Source organism: Podarcis tiliguerta (assembly GCF_965153285.1).
Source record: "Podarcis tiliguerta genome assembly, chromosome: 6".
Lineage (NCBI taxonomy): Eukaryota > Metazoa > Chordata > Lepidosauria > Squamata > Lacertidae > Podarcis > Podarcis tiliguerta.
In genome coordinates this window covers 6,235,534-6,259,140 of record NC_139539.1, presented here as the reverse complement: position 1 = coordinate 6,259,140, position 23,607 = coordinate 6,235,534, and the positions used below count along the sequence as shown (strand labels likewise).

Here is a 23,607-nt window from a genome sequence, read left to right as displayed (position 1 = left end):
GTCACCTTTTGTCTCCTTGGTTCACCCAATTTGGGGGCAAACCCCCAAACTGAGGCAGGCGATTGCAGCTCAGAATGGTTCAAGTGGGGATGAGGTGCTTCATTTAGTTGTTGTCTGCCACATTTGCTGGTAGTTGTGGCATTGTGGCAGAGCCGCGGCCGCCGCTATTCCGCGCCGCGTCCGAATCGAGTTCCCGACTCTGTTCTCCTTTCATTCCTTGAACGCAGAACTGGTTCCGGACTTCCACGGAGGCCATCCGGAAGAAAAAGACCAGCGAGCCGACCGCTGCCAGCCACGAGGAGAAGAAGAAAAGCACAGACGGGAAGAAGAGGGGGCGGAAACCGAAGGAAAGGCCTCCGGAATCTTCCGCCAAAAGCAAAGAGATAGGCAAGACGAACCATAAGAAACCGACGGGGCCCTGGGAGGTTGCGGACTTCAGCCCCGATGAGAGAGAGCGAGGTAACAAGCCCCCCCAGAGCAAGAAAGGGGGGTCCAGTAAAATGCCAGAGAAATAAGCCGTCGTTTTTTGGGGGGGAGAAAACAAAACAAAACTAATGATTAGTTTACAGCCCAGGGTAATGGGGCGGAAGGAGGGATGAGCTACTCCCAGTATATGCTGGGCCCCTTCTGCTCATCCCTTTTTTAAAAACGAAAAACCACTTTAAATCACGGGACATTTTGTTTTCACCACTGGAAGAAGAGAACGAAGCGAGGAACGGCCGCTAAGATTCTTCCATCGGAAACCTCTGCGGATTGTACATAACCCCCTGTGTGGGTCAGGCGCCCCACATCCATGGGCAGGTGGAATAGTAAGGTGGTTTGCCAGAGCCCTCCTTCCTTTCTTCCTGCTTCTGAATTCGAACCCGATGCCGTTCAAGCAAAGAGAGAGAAGGAGAGGGGAAGAGAGCAAAGGGGGGGTTTGCTCAAGCAAAGGGAGAGGAAAGTGCAATAGGAACCCAGGCGTAAGCTGGTCAAAATCCTTTTTTAAAAAGCTCTTATTATTTGTGGATTCCTTTTCAGGTAGCAGTCATGTGTTAGGAAATAGAGCTGGTGGGAATTTTACAGATGAAATTATTGTTGTGATTGTGGTTGCGAACCAGCTTCCTTTTATAATTTTCGTAGGAGATGCTTTTTTACGAAGGAAAAACAAAAACCCGATGGGGTCGTTTGACGACGGACGTTTCGGGATTGTCGTTAGGTTCTGTTCACGTTTTAAACGTTGCTCTGATTTGGGACCCGGTTCCCCGTTTTCAGTTTTGGGGAGCTATATCCTTCAGTTGTCAAGGTTTGGGGATGAGGGCGGGGAACGGGGAGGGTCTTGGCAATGAGACTTTTTGGAAGCAGGCCTGTGGGGAGTTTTGAAAATGGCCGTCCTCTCGCTGCGTCAGTTCTTGCCTGGGAACCCCTGCAGGGGAAAATCACAAACATTTTTTTGTAAGGCATACTTCTTTGAGGGGAAGCTTTGAACGGAAACTGCTTATTGCGGTGCGAAATAAATTTCGAGAACGTTTATTCTGCCTGGAGGAAATATCAAACCATAAAGGAGCCACAGAGCCGTGAATATCTTCTGGGCCTCAGCTCCATCCTGCTGTTCCCTTGTTGAGCACAGAAGGTCTGAAATGGGATGTCGAGTACATTTGCTGGAATCTTCCATGTGGTCGGAAATGCTCCTGTGGTGTAGCGCTCAGAGCATTGGATTGGGACCCGAGAAACCAAGGTTCAGATCCTTCACTTGGCTGTGAAGCTTGCCGGGTGACTTTGGCCCGGTCACAGCCCCTCAGCCTAACCTACCTCACAGGGTTGTTGTGAGAATAAAATGGGGAGAGAGAGAGAGCACGCTGCCCTGAACTCTTTAGAGCAGCGTTTCTCAACCTGTGGGTCCCCAGGTGTGGTTGGACTACAACTCCCATCATTCCTAGCCAGCATGACCAGTGGTCAGGGATGATGGGAGTTGTAGTCCAACAACATCTGGGGACCCACAGGTTGAGAACCGTTGCTTTAGAGGGGAGGTGGGATCTGAATGTAATCATAAGGAAGTAAATCAAGACAAAAGCAGAGTTCCCAGTCGCCAGGAGGCTTAACCTCACGTTCAGGAAAACACGGGTAGAAGTCATCCTTCCCTGCTCTGTGGGGGAAAGTTGGGGGCAGAGATGGGGTTCGATATTTCCTGCTCATGCAGAATGCCTGAACTTGACTCGTTAGAACAAAAATACCGGGAAGGTCTTGCCAACTATAATTAAATCATCGGTTGACTTCTGCAGCGCAGGGGGATGCCAACCGTATATTGGGCCAGCCGGCACATTTTGAATTTTGAGAAAATGCCGTGGGCGCCGGTCACAAAATGGCCGTCGCGGGGATGTGCCGTCATCCAAGATGGCTGCCACAAGAGTGCGGCATGATGCAAAAACAGCTGCTGGGGAAGGGGGAGCCAACAGGATCTGAGCAGAAAGATTGAACAGGGTCTCTCCTGCATTGTGAATTTCTGAGGGGAATTTTGCAGAGACTTTTTTTTTGCAGGCGCCATTGGAGGTATGGAGACCTTGGTGACTCCTGCAGTAGAGGGTGGGAAGTGTACTTGAATAGGATTGGGTGTGACCTGGCGTGTTATATTATGTTAATTCAGCATAACGAACACCTCAGCATTTACCTCAGCTGTTGGGGCCTTGAGTTGAAACCAGTCTCTCCGCCATCACATGGCAAATGGTGCCAGTATGTGCTGCCCGATATCAGGAATCCCCAGAAGTGCTTTTTGGCTATATCCTAAAACGCCAGATTTAGGCCACAGGGAAAATTGTCTAGGTTCTCAGTAAGGTTATAAACGCTCTTTCCGCCATCTCTGAATTTTCAAAGGATAGACACCTCTGGCCTAAGGGACCGCTTCTGGGATCAAGGCTGGCTACTGTTTCTGCCTAGAGGGGGGTTATTTTTAAGGCCCAGGTAGCTTTGTTGAACTACAACTCTCATCAGCCAAAGCCGGCATTGAGAATGATCAGGCTTGCTGGGAGTTGTAGTCCAGTGATGGAATAATGGAGAAATCAGTCCCATTTAACTTTGATGAAGGTGTAGCTCTAACAGTCCTCCCCCAACCTCATGCCCTCCAGATGTTTTGGAGTACAGCTGTTATGGCTGATGGGAGATGTGGTCCAGAACATCTGGCGGCCACCAGGTTGGCAGAAACTGAGTTGTACCAACCCTGTGGTATTTGGCATAAGAAGCCAACTGGAAGTCTTTGAAGCTTAGAAGACACTTTGGGCCTGTCTGCTATCGATGCGGTTGGCAAGTCTTGGGGTTTGAATTGACGATTTTAAGCTTCAGGGTTCCTAGGAGAAGGAATGGGATGATCAAATGAGGAGCCATAATATAGGATGGCAGTTTTCACATTGAGAGCCTTCGGCATTCATACACACATTCATAGAATCAGAGTTGTAAGGGGTGTGTGGATCATCTAGTCCAACCATTTGCAATGCCGGAATCTCAACGAAAGCATCCATGACTGATGAACATCCAACATCTGCTCAAAAACCTCTAAGGAAGGAGAGCAAGAGAAAGCAAGCTTGCTCCATCTTCCATGTGACAATACTTGAGAATGGCTATCATATCTCCTCTCAGTCTCCTCTTTTCCAGGCTAAACATGCCCAACTCCTTTAGATGTTCCTCATCTTGAGCTCCTAGTTTCTTTCCCTTAACCAGCCAAGATGCCATCTGTCAGGGAACTGCCATAAGAGCCAGAAGGAGAGGGAGGGCTTCCGGAGAGCGTCCCGGGAGGGAGAGAAGCAGCACATCTTCTGGGGAAGGAAATCAGCGTAGCACCAGTGGAGGAGGGGGGCAGATGGGGGAATCGGTGAGGTGGCTCCAAGACTCCTCGCCGGGGACCAGTGGGGAGAGCACGGGTCCTCCGATGCCCACACCCTCCCTGCGCAGAAGGCTTCCGCACAGGGAGAGTAGGCGGAGACTAGGCGTCAAAGAACTTTTATGCTGGAAGAAGTTCAAGAAACGCCCACTGACGGATTCTGCCAGCGATTGAGACAGCCACGGCCGAGTGGCTGTCCAGACAGAAAGGGTTCACTCAGGCAACCCAGCCAGGTGTGGCGCCGGTTTACGCACGAGCAACCCCTAGAACCATTACACCATCCTTCTGAATTAAATGTGCAACCCACTTGACCTCTGTAGCTGCAACAGCCCAACAAGGCAGAATGCTTACAAGGAGAACTGGGCATCAGTCTGCTTGTTTGTTAGCCTTGTTTGCTTTTTGAAGTTTGCACTGTTGAAGACGCAAGCGACTCCACCCCCCTGCCCCTGGTTTCAGTTCCACAGTTTGTACTGAAATTCGGGAAACGCCAAAGGGGCTCTCGGCACCTGTCCTGCCCCATTATTTTCCAAATGTTCCTGGGGTTCGTGTGAAAGTGCGCTAGAGATCCGTAGTGGTCCCTTCAAGCTGGCCGGGGCTGATGGGAATCTGGAGGCACCAGGTTGTTGAAGCTGGCTTTAGAGTGATGTGCAGGCAAGGCCAATGGCAGCATGACAGAAATGCTTTTCCTAGTGTGGTGTAGTGGTTAAGAGCAGTAGATTCATAATCTGGTGAACCGGGTTCGCTTCCCTGCTCCTCCACATGCAGCTGCTGGGTGACCTTGGGCCAGTCACACTTCTCTGAAGTCTCTCAGCCCCACTCACCTCACAGAGTGTTTGTTGTGGGGGAGGAAGGGAAAGGAGAATGTTAGCCGCTTTGAGACTCCTGAAGGGGAGTGATAAAGCGGGATATCAAATCCAAACTCTTCTTCTTCTACACCGGGGTAAGAGAAATCCGCAGTATTTCCAGAACACCTTCCATGCCTTCTGCTCTTTTGAACGATTTCTTGTCTCTGGCCTTTGACGCTATCGTCAAAGTAGTACCTAATTTAATGGTTTTAGCACAGGGAAAACTTGGGATGGAAGCTACCCCCTTAATGAATAACAAGGCTGAATGATCTCTCCCATCCCCTCTCACATTGAATTTCAGAAGGTAAAGCATTTTTGTTAATTAAGCTCCTGCCATTATTTCTTTCTCTCTCTCTCTCTCTCTCTCTCTCTCTCTCTCCACCAGTTCATAGTCCTTTCTTCACGCTGGAAAGACCTCATTCAGTAATTTCAGAGGGGCGGGGAAATCATTAACGGCATGCCTAGAAGTGTCAGCTTAACTCTTTGTCAGGCTGGCTCCCTGGGGAAATCTAAGGCTGCGTGGCCTGTCTTGGCAGCTGAACTAAAACTTCCACATTTTGCCCAGTCAGAAGGACTTGCACTTATTTAATCAAGCCCCTCAAAGTCTTGGGTCTGTTGGAACCAAGACACTGGTTACTTTTTCATGCACAGAGAAGCTTTTCCTTGGCCGGTTCAGTTCAGAGAAGCCACAGGTGCAAGACCTACCAACCGCTTCACCTTTAACAAGATGGTGTTTCCTGCTTGGCAGGGGGTTGGACTCGATGGCCCTTGTGGTCTCTTCCAACTCTATGATTCTATGATTCTAAGATAGCTGCCTCTTTTTGCAAAAGTCTTGCAGTCTTTGAAAAGCAGGAAGGGAGCAGAGTTCAGCAGTAGACCACCAGATCTTCATAACAGGGCCACCCGCTTCAATCCCTGGAGCCTGCAATTAAGCAAGGGACATCTAGCTTGCTTATGCTCCTCCCGAGGAGCACTCCACACCAGATACAGCTGCAACCCAGTGTTCTTGCCAGGCGGCCAGGATTGGCACAGTTTTGCCAGCCCAGGGTGGCAAGCAGGTGCACCTGCACCAAGCAGGTGTTTGGCCACATTCAAACACTACGTTTTCATGAGTACGCTTAAATCATCTTAAAGTCCACACTTTTAAAAAGTGTACAGTTCAAACAACTACCGTATTTTTTGCTGTATAAGACTCACTTTTCCCCTCCTAAAAAGTAAGGGAAAATGTGTGTGCGTCTTATGGCACAAATGCAGGCTGCGCAGCTATCCCAGAAGCCAGAACAGCAAGAGGGATCGCTGCTTTCACTGCGCAGCGATCCCTCTTGCTGTTCTGGCTTCTGAGATTCAGAATATTTCTTTTCTTGTTTTCCTCCTCCAAAAACTAGGTGCGTCTTGTGGTCTGGTGCGTCTTATAGAGCGAAAAATACGGTACATGGCTTCAACTTTTTAATCCACAGCTTTCTCAAATACCGCACTGTACTGCATTTCCTTCTGTGGGAACAAGGGGTGCTGTATCTCTATATCTGTATTCATATACCCGTATTGGGACCATAGGGAGTGGGACATGGTGGATGAGAGAGTATGGGTTACGCCAGCTCTGCAGAGTAGCGCACTGCACTTATGCCCATGGGTGGGGGTGGGGTGGGTGAGGGAGTGAAGTGTATGACAATCCTGCAGGGTAGTCTATAGAGTTGTGGCACCATATTTTGAGCACTTTTTTTTTTAGGGAAATGCAGTGGGGATGAGGGGAGGGCTCTCAAGCTCACGGTAGGAGCAACACAGGGGGGGGGAAAGGGGCGATTAATTGCTATCCCACCCATATGATGGGGGGGGGAGGGATCTTGTGGGTAGGTTGCTGCTGCTTGCAAACAAATAAATGGATATATTCGTTTCAAAAAGCTTTTGCACAAAAAAAAGGAAAGGGAAGAGAAGAGGCAGTGGAGGCTGTTTCAAAATATCTGATGAGGTAGTGACCTTTGGTTAGGACCAGCCCTACCATTAGGCAGGTGGGGAAAGCAGTATTTTTGTGGGTGCCACGTAGCCTGAGCGTTCTAAGCTAGCCTGCTGCCCTCGGTTATAGAAAAGGATACTGCCCCATCACCAGTGTTGGCGTTCAGCCGGTCCAGTCGCCTTCCATACATGGAATTGGGAAGAGACCTCCATCTTGTCCTTTGCCTCACGTGGCAAAATAATGAATAATAATGATGATGATGATGATGAATTTTTATTTATACCCCACCCTTCCCGGTTCAGGAAACTGGGCTCAGGGCGGCTAACAACAAATTTAAAACACTTAATTGATGCTGCAAAAAAACAGCATAAAATACGGTATAAAGCATAAATAACAACAAAATCAAAAATCAATCTAGGGGGGAAATGTCTTAGTTTTGCCACCACTGGAGAAACCACTGTAAAGGTGGATCCGCGATCCCTCCTTAAAGCACTTAAACCCTTTGCTTCCCCTCCCCAGATTGATGAAAGGCACCCCCCTCCATTATTTACCACGCGGAAACGGGTTTAGCAGTGGTGGGGAAAGCACAGAATTACAAAGATGTGCTCAGATGCAAATGCCGCAGGTATAATTAGCTCTCGCTTTGCAAGCCAAAGCCGTCCTCTGGGCTCCACAGCCTCACTTTATAGATTTGCTACATGTGGTTTTAGCAGACGGTTGGTAAAGAACAAAGCGGGGGGGGGGGGGGAAGGTTGTTCTCGTTTGCTGAGCGCCTTAAGTGGGTAGGCAAAAGGCAGCCAGAGATAAATAGCAGCTGATAATATATTGCCTTTTAACCCTGGAAACCTGGCAGCCGAGTAAGCCATCCTACCTGACCGTGGCGCCAGGCCTAATAGGACTGCCTCACCTGGCAGGGGAGCACTGGTCCACAGCAATAGCCTCCTGGCAGCAGTGCCACTGTTGCTTACTGGGAGGCTGGCCGTGATGGTGCGGTTTACGCTGTGCACTTGCCCCAATGAGAGCACCAGATTGCCTCTTCCAGTGCTTGGGCAACCCAGTTGCCTTTCCCCTCCTGGTAAATGGCAGCAATTCCTGTGCCAGGAGGCTGTGGGTGTGCCACTCCGGGAGAACCATTCCTTGACTTTAGTGCGGACTGTCTGAATGAATAGTTCGGTGGTGTAGCATCATCTGTGCATTCAGGAAGTCGCAGGTTCACTCTGCTGCATCCTTCCTTGTCCATAGTCCGCTCAGGCTGCCTCGTTCTTCCATCCCACCAGAATCCCTTCCTTCCTGCTTGTCTCCTTCTTCGCTTTTCCTGGCTTTAAAAAGTCTCCTTCCTCCCCTTTGCTGTGTAGTTCCGGAATAATTGGAAGAACAAGCCGAGAACAAGCTGGCATGCTTGTGGGTGCAGCACCCTGATGTCAGATGATTCCCAGTCCCGAATATAACCCCTTACTCTGTCCAGCCCTAGTTCTAGCATCCATGATTGCCCCATTCACCTATGGCGAGCAACAGTCGGGCTGCAGGCGACTAGGCAAGGATGCTTCCATAGAATGGGAGAGAGCTGGTTCATTCACATTGTGTCCTGCTGATGATAAAGTCAGGTCTGGGCAAGGCAACGAATGGAAATGGTTTTGTATGCTTCCAACAACGTGTTTGCAAAGGTTACGCTTTCTGCTAGACAAACTCCAGGGCTGTGCAGTGCTTTGCTTTTAACCATGGCGCTTTCTCTCAAGGCCTTGCATTATCTCAAGTAATCCAAATAACAAGTCGCCAATGTTATTATCTCCTTATTGCAAAGGGAGGTTAAGACTAAGAAGCTAGTCTAATAAGCCAAGCCAGTGAGTTCATAGCTGTGCTGAGATTTGAGCTGGGAACTCGTAGCTTATTTGCTTAACGCAAGATCCCTTCCATTTACGGCTTTGGGACGGAAATGTAGCCTCCCTAGAGTTCATCTCGTCTACTGATGCATGGAGATATCATGGCAACAGCTCGTCTCCAGAGGCACGAATGACATATTTCTGGTGTCCTCCAGAGACTGGCTGCAAAACAGACTTTGCCGGTTGGGTCGGACTGCACGTTTCCTCGCTGGTTGTGTGCGATAGGCATTCATTTCCTGGGGATTCAGGAAAATAATAATGCAAAATCACCTTTTTGGCCTTTGCTCTTGTGCATTTCTGCTTATAGACTGGTGCAAACGGATTGTTAGTGAGAGCAGCCGAAATGTCTCAAGGTGAAAGAAAAGGAACTGAGAGTGAACTGCAGCCATAAGCAGGGTTTCGATTTCATGAGCACTTCGGATGAATGGGGTTGTAACCTGGAAGGGAGCACCCAGGGTTGCAAGCGGCAAATTCTGAAACGGGGGAGCCCTGCCCCTGCTAAGAATATACCGCAGTAATGAATTTTGCCTACTGCAGACATTACAGCTTCAGTACCAAGCCAGTTTGTTTCTTACCCCCAACTCCTCCCTTGCTTAACATGCAGGCTGATGAAGAGTTCTGTTGAACTCAAAAGCTTGCTGTCATGTGACATTTTGATAGATGGAATACTGTCATAAAAGGAACGTTGCGGTTTTTCGGAATAAAAGTTAACAGTTCAGCAGTTCAGCCCTTTAGCCATTCGCGCTAATGTAACGTACCGCTTCTTCTGCTTAGCTTATTTCAGGTGTAGGGAGCCTGGGACTGTCCAGGGGCTGTTGCATTGTGGTGCCCATCACCTTTGACCTTTGGCCATGCCGGCTGGGGTTGGTGGGAGCCGGAGTGCAAATGCTCCCTGTCCCTGGCTTATTTGGTGGGTTGTTTTCCCCTCTTTTTATTTGGCATGCCAAGGAATGGCAAGAAACTGCCCAGGAGATGATGCCATCACCGCTGCTGTGGAATGCGTGCTGGCGCTTCATGCATGCCCTGGGAGCGTCACTCCCAATTTTGGCTCCCAAGAATCACCTCCAAGCCACTCTGCTACCTCAGTTTTCTTAATTAAAAGCTATTCACCTCAACCTGTCGTTGATTTCGAGTGGCGTACGGAGAACGAACCAGTTCAGGACCCCTGTGAGTCACCCAGTCCAACATCTCATTCCTGTTTGTTTATCCCAGTTGCATGTTTGATTGGGGGGTGCCGAGTGAGCTTGAGATAAGTCGAGAAGGGCCCTCAACACTAGCTCACGTGTGATCCAAAGGAATGATCTGGGCCGTGCTCCCCAAACCTGGTGCCTTCCAGATGTTGCTGGACTACAACTCCTATCATCCCTGACCATGTTGTCAGCAGATGATGGGAGCCGGAGTCCAACAATCTGAAGAGCACACGGTTGGGGAGGTGAGCCTTGACCATGAATTCTATTTCTTCGGCTTCTGAAACCTCTTCTTCCCAGTCCCACCACCACTCCCTGGGCTCTGAGCCTTCTTCCCTGAAGCGTGGTATAGTGGTTCAGAGCGATGGACTTGTAATCTGGTGAACTGGGTTCGCTTCCCCGCTCCTCCACCTGCAGCTGCTGGGTGACCTTGGGCGGGTCACACTTCTCTGAAGTCTCTCAGCCCCACTCACCTCACAGAGTGTTTCTTGTGGGGGAGGAAGGGAAAGGAGAATGTCAGCCGCTTTGAGACTCCTTAAGGCAGCAGTTCTCAACCTGTAGGTCCCCAGATGTTGTTGGACTACAACTCCTATCATCCCTGAGCTCTGGCCTTGCTAGCTAGGGATGATGGGAGTTGTAGTCCGACAACATCTGGGGACCCACAGGTTGAGAACCGCTGCCTTAAGGGGAGTGAAAGGCGGGATATCAAGTCCAAACACCTCTTCTTCTTCTTCTTCTTCTTCTTCTTCTTCTTCTTCTTCTTCTTCCCTTGCGGGTTCCCAAGCTAATTCCTCCTACCACTCCTCTGTGCCCAACCTGTCCCTGACATGATGCTTCAATCTTCCAACACTTTTCTTTCTTGGGGGTCTCCCGCTAGGCCAAGGGTGGGGAGCCTCGGGTCCGGGGGCCCAGTATCCAGGCCCCTCCATCTGGTCCTCAGGAACTCTCACCAGGCCACGCCCCTCTCGACAGGCCACACCTCTTGGGCCCAGCTTTGCATCTTGGGTGGAGGATAAAGGGTGTGTGTGTAGGAACTAGCCTACTTTTGCTTCTGGGCATCCCCCACCTACCACTGGGATGTAGCCCCCCCAGAAGAGGAAATGGCCCTCAGGATGGCCTAGACTGTGCAATAACTCTCTTTGGGGGGAGGGAATCTAAAGCCATAGAGTGTCATCCTCCCAGGGAAAGCCATCAGCATCTTTGGACTCTTGTCCTGAAGAAACTAGATGTGTTGCAGCCTTCCCCCAGGAGTCCAAGCATTTGGAGGGCACCAGAATGGGGGAGGCTGCCTTAAACAGATACAGCTAGGTGGCAGATCTGAAGTTTGAGTGGCGTGCGTCTTGGGGCTAAAGGGGCCAGTTCACAAGACGTTTTGTTCCTGAACCGTGTGGCTCTTGTGCTGTTAACCCCCTTCCAAGCGAAGGACATAGAAGCTTGCACTTAGATTTAGAAAAACACACGAAAAAGCCCAAATAACAGGAAGAGAAAATATATCCTCAATAACTGAAATAATAAAGTGTGGAGATTTTACACATTTACGCTTTTGTTCCTGTGCACAGATTATTTTGCCCCAGTCTGAACATTTGTGGATTTTTATTTATTTTTTAAACTAGATTTAAGAAGGGCTGGGAGCAATGCATCACTGGGAAGGGGCTAATGTGAGTGGATGGGTTCAAAATATGGCGGGCTGTTTTGGGGCGGGGGAGGGATCTGGAAGAAGAACTCCTACCTCATTTTCCAGCCAGTGCAACCCAAACTTCCTCTGGCTCATAAGCCTCTAAATGACTTCAGGGTTTTGTTTCATTTTCCTGCCTCAATGAGGGCCAGGAGCTTATTTTTTACACAACGAAAACCGACGTTGCTCTGGGTTCACCGTGAGCAGCAACCTCTTGTCCTATTTGATCCTGTTCTCACATTTGACCTCAGAAAAGTTCCGCCGGAGCTTTTCTCCCTGCGAGTGCTGCACTCACAACACAACTGAATTGTATGCGTGACGGGTTGTTCCATCCGAACGGGCCATTTATACTGGGTCGCCATCATTTCTCCGCAAATTGTGTTGCAGCCACCGCCATAAATAATTTCTGGACCAGCTAGCAAGTGAGGCTTTAATTTCAGTTTCAGGGAATATGGGGCCAGGCAATGAGCATCCGATATGTTTTTTAAGCCCTCTGCCCCCCGAGTTTCTAGAATCAACCCACCCTGTTCCCCAAGACTTGTGCAGATTCAGATGTTGCTGCTGAGAGGGAGGTTGGAGGAGCTCAAACATACCTGTGCAATCACCTGTGTGCACCCAGAGATGCTCTTTGCAGCATCAGCTGATCTTGGCAGAAATGCTTGCAACTTCTTTTTTGAGATGGTCATTCATTGTGCATGCCCACACCTGCGTTCTTAGGATTATTGGGGGCATCAGGTGGAAATTGCCAGCTTTTGGCCTTCCTTCCCCCATGAAAGGCGTCCTGCTGAAATACTCCCTACCGATCTGGGTCCAGTTTGCATACTCAGCTAGAGGAGGAAGAGAATGAATGGGCTGCAGCCTTCCAGAAGGTCGTTCCAGGTTCGGCCTCTGTCGTCTCAAGTTAGTAGGCCATTGGTAGCAGTCATGGGGGAGCCTTTGCCCACAGAACCTGGGTGAACTGCTGGCTGTCAAAAGTAGGCAGACCGGGAGCGAGGATGACCTCAGGCAGATTTCTGCCTCCAGAGAGGCCAGTTCTGAACCCTCTTCTCAGTAAAAGCAAAGAAATCAAAACCTCCTTGCAGGCAAAGAAGCAGCACTTCACAGCTCATTTATTTGCTATTTATTTAGAAAGATTATTACACTTTCCCTTACAAGATAAATACAGTGGACGCTCGGGTTGCGAACGTGATCCATGTGGGATGCATGTTCGCAACCCGCAGCATTCGCAACCCACGCCTGCGCAGACACGGGTTGTGATTTGGCACTTCTGCGCATGCGTAAAGTGCAATTTAGCACTTCTGCACATGCACGACTGCCAAAACCTCGAAGTAACCCGTTCCGGTACTTCCGGGTTTCGGCAGTCCGCAACCCCAAAGAAACGCAACCTGAAGCGGCTGTAACCCGAGGTATGACTGTACATGCAGCCAGAGTGGGCTTGCAGCATCCAAATTCATATAAAAACACATGGAGCTTGGGGTTCTACCTTAGCTTCCCCTCCCTGCTCTGCTCCTTTTTTAGGGTGTGGCTTCGTCATTTCGAAAGCACAGGGGAGCGTTCAAAAGTCGATTCCTGCACCTGCAGCCTGAAGTGGTATAGTCATCTCCCTCGTGTCAGGATTCTCCCACTTCATACCACCGGCTGCTCTCAGGCCTCGGATGTCATAAGATGTGTTTTTGTGTGTTAGCTGTGGCTGTACTTGAGCACTTTTGAGCACTGGTTATGTGCTGGAGCTGTTGAGGGGTTGCAGTACCCCTTGTGAAGTGCGGTTGGCTTTGAACGTCAGCTGTTGACACTGAAAGCTCAGTTTGTTGCCACCAGGAGCTGAAGCTAGCATTTCTGGAGACACCTGAGTACAAGGGGACCATAGCAGATGAGTCTCGCATGGCTGGGACCTCACACCTGCCCTGTGCCCTTGGGGAAGGTTAGACGTATCTCCTTTGCATGCAGAAGGTCCCAGGGTGAAACCCAGGATGGGGAGAGGCTTCTGCCTAAAACCTTGCAGAGCCGCATCCAGACGTTGTAGACAGTACTGAGATACATGGACTAATCGATTCATAGAATCATAGAATTGCAGTATCCTGTACACTCAGTCATTAAAAAAGAAATAAATTAAGGGAGGGCAGGGGAAGGCGATCTACAGCGCTGTCACTCCCGAACAACAACCCCGGACCATGTGAAATGTTTTGGGAGTGAGCTTGCAAGTACAACATCAGTCTTCCTAAGTTAGTAAGACTTGGACGGTCAATTGAAATCCTTTTCAAGTTCCGTAGGGTGGCCTGGACTCCCAGTTTCCCAGCAACCTTAGTTGCAAACCTGAGCTGCAAAGCAGAAAGTTTGTGACAGAGGAAAGTTGACTCCAGCAACTGTATTAACTTTATATGAGATGACGTTTTCTCAGCATGAAATACTTGCATGGAGGCAAGCCAGGGAGAGGCCGGAAGGATTTCAGATCTTAGCAGCGTTGCTTGTGTGGATGCTATGGGCTCACAGTTCCACACAGCCATGACCTCCTTATACCCAGGATTGTCACGCTCAACCTAACCTACCTCGCAGGCTTGTTGTGAGGATGTACTGGAGAGGGAAGAACCTTTAAGCTCCTCAAAGGACAGGTTGGATATCATAATGAAGGTTTATTATCAGCTCTGCATAAGGCTATTTTCCCAGGTTGACGCTGTTTCGTGGTGGCACAACTGGAGATAATCTTAACTGCTATAGGATTCTCACTGGACCAGCTGTGGTTTGTGTTAAATTAGTGGTGGTTTTGTTGCCACTACCGCAATAAATGACTTCAGCGATAGTTTACTAGTGTTTCCCCTGGGGCGGGGGCTTGTAAAGACAGCACAGTCAGTTCTGCCCTGCACCATCCATCTGTCTTCCTGGTCAAAAAATATTTGATACAGTGTCCATTAGAAAATGCACCATTCTCCCATGACCCTTCACTCAGTGCACAGGAATATGGGTTAGTTAGCCGCTAAATTTATTAACATGGAGGCAAAGCAAGAACTGCAACTGTTGTTTGAACCCAACAGAAAAACCGAATCGTCAAAAGTGCAGAAGTTGTTTATTGCAGGAGTTGCAAAGGGGAGGGGTAAACCCTAATTTATTCCTTGATGGCTTGCTAAAGTGAGTCCATTCACACCATTGCTTTCTCACCAAGTGGTCAAGTTTCTCAGTCGCTTTGGGATGGCGGTTTGCATCACTGGTCATTTGGCCAAGGTGAAGTCTTCAAAAAGTGAACTGTTGGATTTCTGCCGAACTTTTCAAATGACCCTGTTGCGTACAGAGCTCTCAAAACATCTGAAAACCATGGGGTTGGGGAGGAGGGATCAATTGAGTTGGCGGCTTCCCACAGCTTAAGTTGCATTTAGCTCTGCCACATAAAGTAATCTCAAAAAAAAAAAATGCTTCTGTAAAATAAAGTGGTTGCACTGAATTTCTCCCTACGGCACATGGATGTCCACTTCTGCTGAAGAAAGGTGAGAAAACAGCTGTTTGGATCCACACGGAAGCTTTTCAGCTATCTTGACAATCAGGTCCTTCGAGTTAATGGGGTAAGTGGCAAATGTGCCCAAAGAATCTCTGCACGCCACTGAAATTCAACACGCTTAATGGGGCACCCTGGCCCTATGCAGAGTTAGACTGGGCCTAAGCTCAGTGAAATGAAGGAGCGCTGAAGCTTCTAATTCTGCCTTAGACTGTTAGTCGCATTACAATCGGACGGCACAATGTGCTTTTGTGCTGGATGCCACAAAAAGGGCTACAGATGGAGAAACCGTTCTAAGCATCCATCTGAATGTGCTTGGGCCCTGATCTTGCCATGCACTCTTGGAGAGACCAGCCCAGGAAGGAAAGACCCAAGGGCTTTTCCTCCTTCCCAGGAGTTGAGGACAGGACTGCCACATACAAAGCCGGCATACCAGTATAATTCAGCAGAGCGGGGTGGGGTGTGTGTGGAGGAATTTATCATCTTGCTACTTGCTCCAACCCTACGGAGATCAAACGTCACTTCCTAGAACGATGCATTCAGAATTAAAGACAATCACTCTGAACATGGTGCCCATCACTGGGATGTGCGCACACACATTTTCACCCCCCATCAAAGTGGACCAGGGGCAGTTCTGTGAGAGAGATGGTGGGAGGATATGGTCCATTAGAAGCTGTGTTTTGGTGTGACTCTCATGTGCTTCCATGTGACCAAGGAGGCCTGCCCCCACGATACATTCTCACCCGTGTATCCAAAACCATCTTTCCTTTTATCCTCCCACTGCTTCCCTTTCTTCGTGGTACCCATTCCCGGGCATCTCCAAATGTTGTTTTGAATTGTTCCCTTTTTTTCCTTTTTTTTTTGTCTTTTTATTTCTTCCTTCTGATGCCAGGCGTTAATGCATAAGTGTATTTTGAAAAGTTAAAATGGGGAGGGGAAAAAAAAAAAGATTTTCAGTCTATCACTTGTAACCATATATAAATATATATATATAAATATATATTAAAAAGTGTTTATTTGCAAAAAAAAGAAAAAGGAGAAAAAATCCAACACAAAAAATTAAAAAAATGTTTTAACTGTAAACTCTCTTATAGACTTCTGATTTGTGACGACCTGTCCTTTTGGTAATCATTGACAAAATAATTCCTCAGCTTGAGTACTGTAATAAAATAAATATTAATATCGGCGCCACTGAAAACCCTTGAAGGGAGAAATCTATGTACTGTATGTATTTAAAAAACAACAACAACCCACAGCTGTATGAAATAAATGTTTATTGCCTTTTTTCATACTTGGCGTGAGTTTCCTTGCTGGTGAAAAGAAAGCATGGCAGGACTTGACCCAAAGAGCCTTATGCACAATTATGTATTGTGCTCTGATTCACAACTTTCAGGAAGTATTTTAAGGTGGCATCTGCTAATGCATCACCTCACATACAACTACAAGCTATAGGGCTGGTTCACACATAATACTAAGCAATTCTTCTCCAACCTTGTGCCCTTACGTTGTGTAGGACTGCAAATCCCACCAATCATGGCCAATGGTCCGGGTTGATGGGAGTTGTAGTCCAAAATCTCTTGAGGGACTTAGGTTAGGGACACCTGCACTAAACAACGGAGGAGCCTTCAAAGTTCATCACATCCATGTTCTTTCTGTTCCCCACTTGATGGACACCTGTCGTTCATGGACTGAAGCCAACCATCATTTGCTGCATTTTCTGAACTGCTGGGGCACTGCTTGTTTCCAAAGGATTGGGAACGAGTTTGGTTTTTCAAGCTGATTAAGATGAAATCACGTGGGTAGCGCTGTGGGTTAAACCACAGAGCCTAGGACTTGCTGATCAGCAGTTCGAATCCCCGTGACGGGGTGAGCTCCCATTGCTCGGTCCCTGCTCCTGCCAACCTGGCAGTTCGAAAGCACGTCAAAGTGCAAGTAGATAAATAGGTATCGCTCTGGCGGGAAGGTAAACGGCGTTTTCGTGCGCTGCTCTGGTTCACCAGAAGCGGCTTAGTCATGCTGGCCACATCACCCGGAAGCTGTACGCCGGCTCCCTCGGCCATTAAAGCGAGATGAGCACGGCAACCCCAGAGTCAGTCACGACTGGACCTAATGGTCAGGGGTCCCTTTACCTTTACCTTTACCTTAAGATGAAATTGCAAGCCATGGTTTGCCTTAAAATTTGAGGAGGGACGAAATTGCCACACGTCAGGAAGGAATGGATCTCTGGCTTGCTGATTCTCTGTGCAAATCCGAGTGTTTCACCACGTGCCATTCAAAGTTACTCGCATCTTGCCATTTAAATTAGGCGCATTTTGTATCTTGATTTGAGCTGGTAAAGTGAACAGGTTTTTTGCTGCTAGAGAGAGCGGAAATCCCGCGGAAATCCTTGCAACATTATGGTCTGGATCACAAATAATGCTAAGGCATGGCATGTTTAATAAATCACAGATTAACCACAAACAGACAAAAAAGTTTGCTTTATTTTCCATCTGCTCCTGCCTTATTTTTAATGTAGTTTGGTGAGCTTCCAGGGTGGGGTGATCAAACAAGCCATAGTTAATGAAGAGTGCTAGGTTCACCAAACCATAGTTAAAGGCTTGTAAGCCAACAACCAACCATGGTTTCAGACGGTGGCTTGTTGGCAGTAAACAAACTGAGCAGGGTTAACACACAATGTTAAGCCAGAGTTCAATAAACTACTGTTTAATAAGCCATGGTTTACTGATTTCTGCAAACCAGGCCTATTTCCACCCAAATATTTTTTTTAAAAAAAATGGTGCAAAATGCAGGCAAAGCTGCTGGTACAGTTTTCTAGCGGCAAATTCCATGTGTAAGTTGTCTTTTACATTTTTTATAACCCCTCTGTGTTTACGCTGTTGGTTGAAGAACGAGAAGCACTCGAGAGACAAAATTGACGCGGCTTTTCCATCTGCTTCCTGCAGCCGAAGCCTGACAGCTGTCCTGAAAGCTTGTAGTTGTAAAAACCAAAGCTGTTTTCGTGGAATAAACATGGCGCATCAGGGAATGGGTGGCTGGAGCCAAACAGCGGCGCCTGATGTGTTGGCTTTGAGGCGGCAGCATCAGGTGGAAGCTGACTGGAGCTTGCAGCTCTCCTGGGGATGAACTGGGAACACAAGAGGGGTCTCTCGAGAGATGTTGTTCTTGTCGTTCGCAACAAGGGGGCATGGATGGGAGGGCACAGAAATGTTTCTGCCTAACGCCAAGCACTTGTTTGTTTGCTGTGCCGCTGGGAAGCTTGCCAATCTGGCAAAGAGTGACGATTCTTTCTGACGCTGACCATGGCGCAGCAAAAATTAAATACACTACCGTGGGGTTTTCAGGAGAGGGGGCAGGAATTATTACAGAGGGCACTGAAAAGAAAATTGGAATATTCTGTTACCGCTGTCAGCTTATACACAAGGCCTTTCCATTCACATCAAGCTTCTCGCATAGCTCAGTTGGTTAGAGTGTGATGCTGGTAATAGCAAGGTCACAGGTTTGATCCCCGTATGGGGCATATTCCTGAATGGCAGGGGGGGTTTGGACTAGAATTGGGTCAGCAAACTTTTTCAGCAGGGGGCCGGTCCACTGTCCCTCAGACCTTGGGGCCGGACTATATATTTTTTTTGGGGGGGGGGGGAATGAATGAATTCCTATGCCCCACCAATAACCCAGAGATGTGTCTTAAATAAAAGGACACATTCTACTCATGTCAAAACATGCTGATTCCTAGACCATCCATGGGCTGGATTTAGAAGGCGATTAGGCCGGATCCGGCCCCCAAGATCTGAGGGCTCTGGCAGCGTGGCGGCAGCAGGAGGCCCCATTAGCTAAAGTGGTGCTTCAGGTTAAGAACAGTTTCAGGTTAAGTACAGAATTAAGTACTTAACCCGAGGTACCACTGTAGATAAATAGGTACCGCTCCGGCGGGAAGGTAAACGGCTTTTCCCTGCGCTGCTCTGGTTCTCCAGAAGCAGCTTTGTCCTGCTGGCCACATGACCCGGAAGCTATATGCTGGCTCCCTCGGCCAATAAAGGAAATGAGCGCCGCAACGCCAGAGTCAGTCATGACTGGACCTAATGGTCAGGGTTTCCTTTACCTTTTACACATAGAAGGCACCTCAATTGGGATGCTGCTACACAGAGCAGGCATAGGATTTCTCATGCTGAGGACATTCCTCCAAGGTGGGGGATCGTGGCAATAGGCGATTCGATCAATAGGCACCAAGTTGGCTGGGTGTGTGATGGGTATGCAAAATAAAGAGGGGGATTATCTCCAGGGTCCCTTCCAACTCTATAATTCTGTGATTCTATGAAGTACCATCAGCCAATCATGAGGTTACAATAGACCATTCTACATAGTACCGTATTTTTTGCTCTATAAGACTCACTTTTTCCCTCCTAAAAAGTAAGGGGAAATGTGTGTGCGTCTTATGGAGCGAATGCAGGCTGCACAGCTATCCCAGAAGCCAGAACAGCAAGAGGGATTGCTGCTTTCACTGCGCAGCGATCCCTCTTGCTGTTCTGGCTTCTGAGATTCAGAATATTTTTTTTCTTGTTTTCCCCCTCCAAAAACTAGGTGCGTCTTGTGATCTGGTGCGTCTTATAGAGCGAAAAATACGGTAATTACAACCCACTCCATTAAATCTAAGCCAGTCAGATGTTCAGATTTTACACAAAGATTTCAAACTACGTGTGTGCCAAGAACCTTTCAACTCCTCAATATAGTGCTCTTATTCATTAACTTGCGATGGCGCGTTGTGGTTATCCATCACTGATTCCTGCATTATTCTGTCAAGTCCATGTGCTGGCCATAACGGGGGCAGCGTTCTTTTTTAATCTATAAACTTCAACATCCTTTTCCAATACCTCTTGATTCATTATCTTATTCATTAGCTGGATTCCATTCTTATCCAAGAACAAACGATTCAGTGAAATCGTTCCGCGTAGAGGATTCCCCGCATTCCTTTGACGGAGACGTCTGTGCTTTTGTGCCAAGCTAAAAACTACCAAGAAAACGGGCGTCTTTAAGAAAATGCAGTTTTAAGGAAACAAGAGTTTTCTCCTCTGAATGTTCTCACCTTTGTGCTCTAAGTGCGGCACAAGCTTTCGTGGAAAATGGCCTGTTTCATGAGAGGCATTTGTCGGCGCATTAAAGACGTCATCATTCAAGACACATTCAAGACACCATCAGAGCACTCCTGATATAAGGCTTGACAACCATATGTCAGGAGTGCTCTGATGGTGTTTCCTGCTTGGCAGGGGGTTGGACTCGATGGCCCTTGTGGTCTCTTCCAACTCTATGATTCTATTCTATGATTCTACGTCTCTCTCACAATTCCCATCAGGCCACTGGGTGGCGGTCTTGACACAGCTTCTAAGGCATTGCACAAAGGCTACAGTGACTGGTCACAAGAAATCTGAATTCTCTGCTTCTGCAAAGCTAGCTCTAGCTGTGTGGTCTTTTCGGGCCGAAAAGGCTAGCTTTGCACCTGGGATAGCTCAGTGGTAGAGGGTCGCGGGTTTGAGTCCCACCTTCAGCAAAAGATTACTGCCTGGCCAGGGGTTGGGCTAGATGATCGTTGTGGTCCCTTCCAACTCTACAGTTCTATGTTTCTATGAAACGGGAATGGCAATGCTTCACAGAAGCAGAGATGCACCTAGGGGTCCTTTGTGCCCTTAGAGGAAGAATGACCGGCTGGGAGGAGCACAGAAAGAAGAAATGCCACGGTGCAGCTGCTGCAGCACAACTGGATGCCTTCACCTGCCCCAGCTGCAACAAAACATGTCCCTCCTGCATCAGTCTCTACAGCCACAGCAGGCGCTGTAACTCTCAGACAGTTTGACTTCACTCCCAAAGGCGCCCTCTTCCAATGTCTCCCAAGACAGATGGATGCCTATATATATATATATATATATATATATATATATATATATATGAAATCATAATACAGTGGTACCTCTGGTTGCGAACAGGATCCATTCCAGAGGCTTGTTCGCAACTTGAAAATAATGCAAAATAATGCATGTGCGTGGGTCGTGATTTGCTGCTTCTGCGCATGCGCGTGATATCATTTTGCGCGTCTGCACATGCGCGAGCGGTGAAACCCGGAAGTAACCCTTTCCAGTACTTCCGGGTCGCCGCAGGACACAACCTGAAAACGCTCAACCTCAAGCAAACATAACATGAGGTATGAATGTAATCATACAGTGGTGCCTCGCAAGATGAAAATAATCCGTTCCGTGAGTCTCTTCGTCTAGCGGTTTTTTCGTCTTGCGAAGCAAGCGGATTAGCGGCTATTAAAGGCTTAAGGGATTAGCGGATTAGGTGCTAAAAGGCTATTAGCAGCTTAGTGCCTTAGAAAAAGGGGGTGGGGAGCGGGAAAAAACCCCCAGGAATCGCAAGACATTTTCGTCTTGCGAAGCAAGCCCATAGAGAAATTCGTCCTGCGAAGCACCTCCAAAACGGAAAACCCTTTCGTCTAGCGGGTTTTCCGTCTTGCGAGGCATTCGTCTTGCGGGGCACCTGTAATTTATTATTTATACCCCTCCCTTGTTGGGCGGCTTTCAACAAGAAATTAAAAATACATTAAAACATCAGTCATTAAAAATTTCCCTAGCTGCCCTGGACACAGAATTGACCTGTGCCTCCATAGACAGCTGTGAGTCCAGAATGACTCCAAGGCTGCGCACCTGGTCCTTCAGGGGCACAGTTACCCCATTCAGGACCAGGGAGTCCTCCACACCAGCCCGCCTCCTGTCCGCCCAAAACAGTACTTCCGTCTTGTCAGAATTCAACCTCAATCCGTTAGCCACCATCCATCCTCCAACCACCTCCATATTATTGTGCGAAGGGAGATATTGATTTGTTCTTGTTTTGTTCTTTGTTACGTATTTCGTGTTCTTATTTTGCAGCTTCATGCTGTGAACCGTCCTGTGATCTTTGGATGAAGGGCACTATACAAATTTAATGAGTAAATAAGTATTCATTTGGTTACCCGGAAGCGAAGCCATGCTGGGCTTCAAAAACAAGCACATGCACTTTGGATTATGTTCCCCCACGCTATTTATTATTATTATTATTATTGCAAATATAGCAAAGGAAGAACAATGCAACTTTGGATTGTGCTTGGAAGCAGACCAGTCGCTGTTGGCGTTCTTTCAACTCAGGCGAGATATGTTCTCTCCTAGCACTTCATAACAGCTGCATTTTATACAAGCTGCAGTTTCCAGGCCATCTTCCAGTCCTGTGTGCATTGCATTGCGGTAGTCCAGCTGTACATTTGAGGAAACCATTGCCTTGCCCTTTTGCTGTGCTCCCCTCCAAAGTATCAGAGAAATTCTGAGACCCGGACGACCGGTGGAGATGGCCTGAGTTTAAAAAAGGGATGCCTTGCGTTCCCAAAGTGAAATTTCCATTATTCAAATCCTTGTGCCTCCTTAATTTGCATGCTGGTCTTCCTGTGCCCTCACGAGAGAGGCTATTAATGGCTCCCCGGGACAGCTGCGCTGACAGTCAGAGAGATAGCAGAGAGCAGGCTGTGTTGCCTTATGCGTTCTTGACTTCAGCTGGCGGCATGTGTCTTTCCTGCAACAGCAGATAATATTCTATCAGCAGGGAGGGTGTGTATGTAAAAACAGAGGAGTCTCTTGTTCCGGAATCAAGCAGAGAGCACCCTTCCTTTTGCAGGAACGCCTCTTGCGCTGGACAAATGTCTGGCGTGTGTGTAATAAGAGTCCGTTTGGGAGAGATTGAACCCTTTCAGCTCCAGAAACCCGAGTGGCTGGTTACACTCCTCAACCCCATTCACAACTTGGCGGAATAATTTACGGGACGCTCCAAGCCGCAGAGATCAGGAGCTCCACATTCGTGCTCCCCCCCTTCGAGGCCTCACCCCACTGCTAGGCCCCTATGTGGGGACACAGCTGTGCTATATAAATATCTGCAGCAGATCTTGGGAGGGGGGGGTTGAGGGCAGGGGGGACAAAGTCTCCATACTCTGTATCTTGTGGGTCGTTGGTCAGCCAGGGAGACAAGAATAACAATGCAGCCCAGCGCTCCCGTTTCCCCCCCCCTTTTTATTAACATATAAAACACGTACATATACATTTACACAATACACGTACACAACACACTACCTAAATTTCATAACATAAAACATACCTACATTACTCTATATAATACCTACCTATACTATATACATGGGGGACGCGGGTGGCATCAATAACCTTGCCGCTGTAGTTGCATACATAAAAACTTAGTCTGACCATTCTTTTTATTTCCTCTGACATGATACCTAGGAGAAAGGATTCTGGGTTTTTCCCCAAATGAAAATCTAAACATCTTTTCAGTTCATTATAGATATTTTCCCAGAATCCCACTATCTCTTTGCACTCCCACCACATATGTAGATAGGTTCCTGCGCTCCCGTTTCCTAAAGTGGTGGGGTAAACTCTGTTTCTACCCGAGGACTGGATTCTCTTCTGGACAACTTTCCAGGGGCCACATGGCAGAGGCGGGCAGGGTCAGCAGCAGATATAATCGTCCCCTTTGTACAGTAGGATACTTTCTGCATTCGCCTCCTTATCTTCCACCCATCAAGCAAAAGGCATTATCAGAATTCAAGGACGTGTTTCGGCCAAGCAAAGGCACCCAAGGAAGATGTGAAGCAGGGCTGGTGGTTATGGCCATGGGAGACAGCACCAAGGGCCAGGTGAAAAGGCTTAAGGGGCCAC

The 23,607-nt window shown here is 48.1% G+C and overlaps 1 protein-coding gene across 7 annotated transcripts in view; it reads left to right on the top strand.

The window, feature by feature from the left end:
- ZNF512B (zinc finger protein 512B) overlaps positions 1–1,153 on the top strand; it is a 44,289-nt gene extending 43,136 nt beyond the window's left edge. For all 7 annotated transcript variants that reach the window (XM_083447351.1, XM_083447352.1, XM_083447353.1 and 4 more), the window contains exon 17: positions 228–1,153. In XM_083447351.1, coding sequence (XP_083303477.1) covers positions 228–515 — 288 coding nt within the window. In that variant the 3' untranslated portion in view covers positions 516–1,153. The remainder of the gene's footprint in view (positions 1–227) is intronic.
- The last annotated feature ends 22,454 nt before the right edge of the window (positions 1,154–23,607 follow it).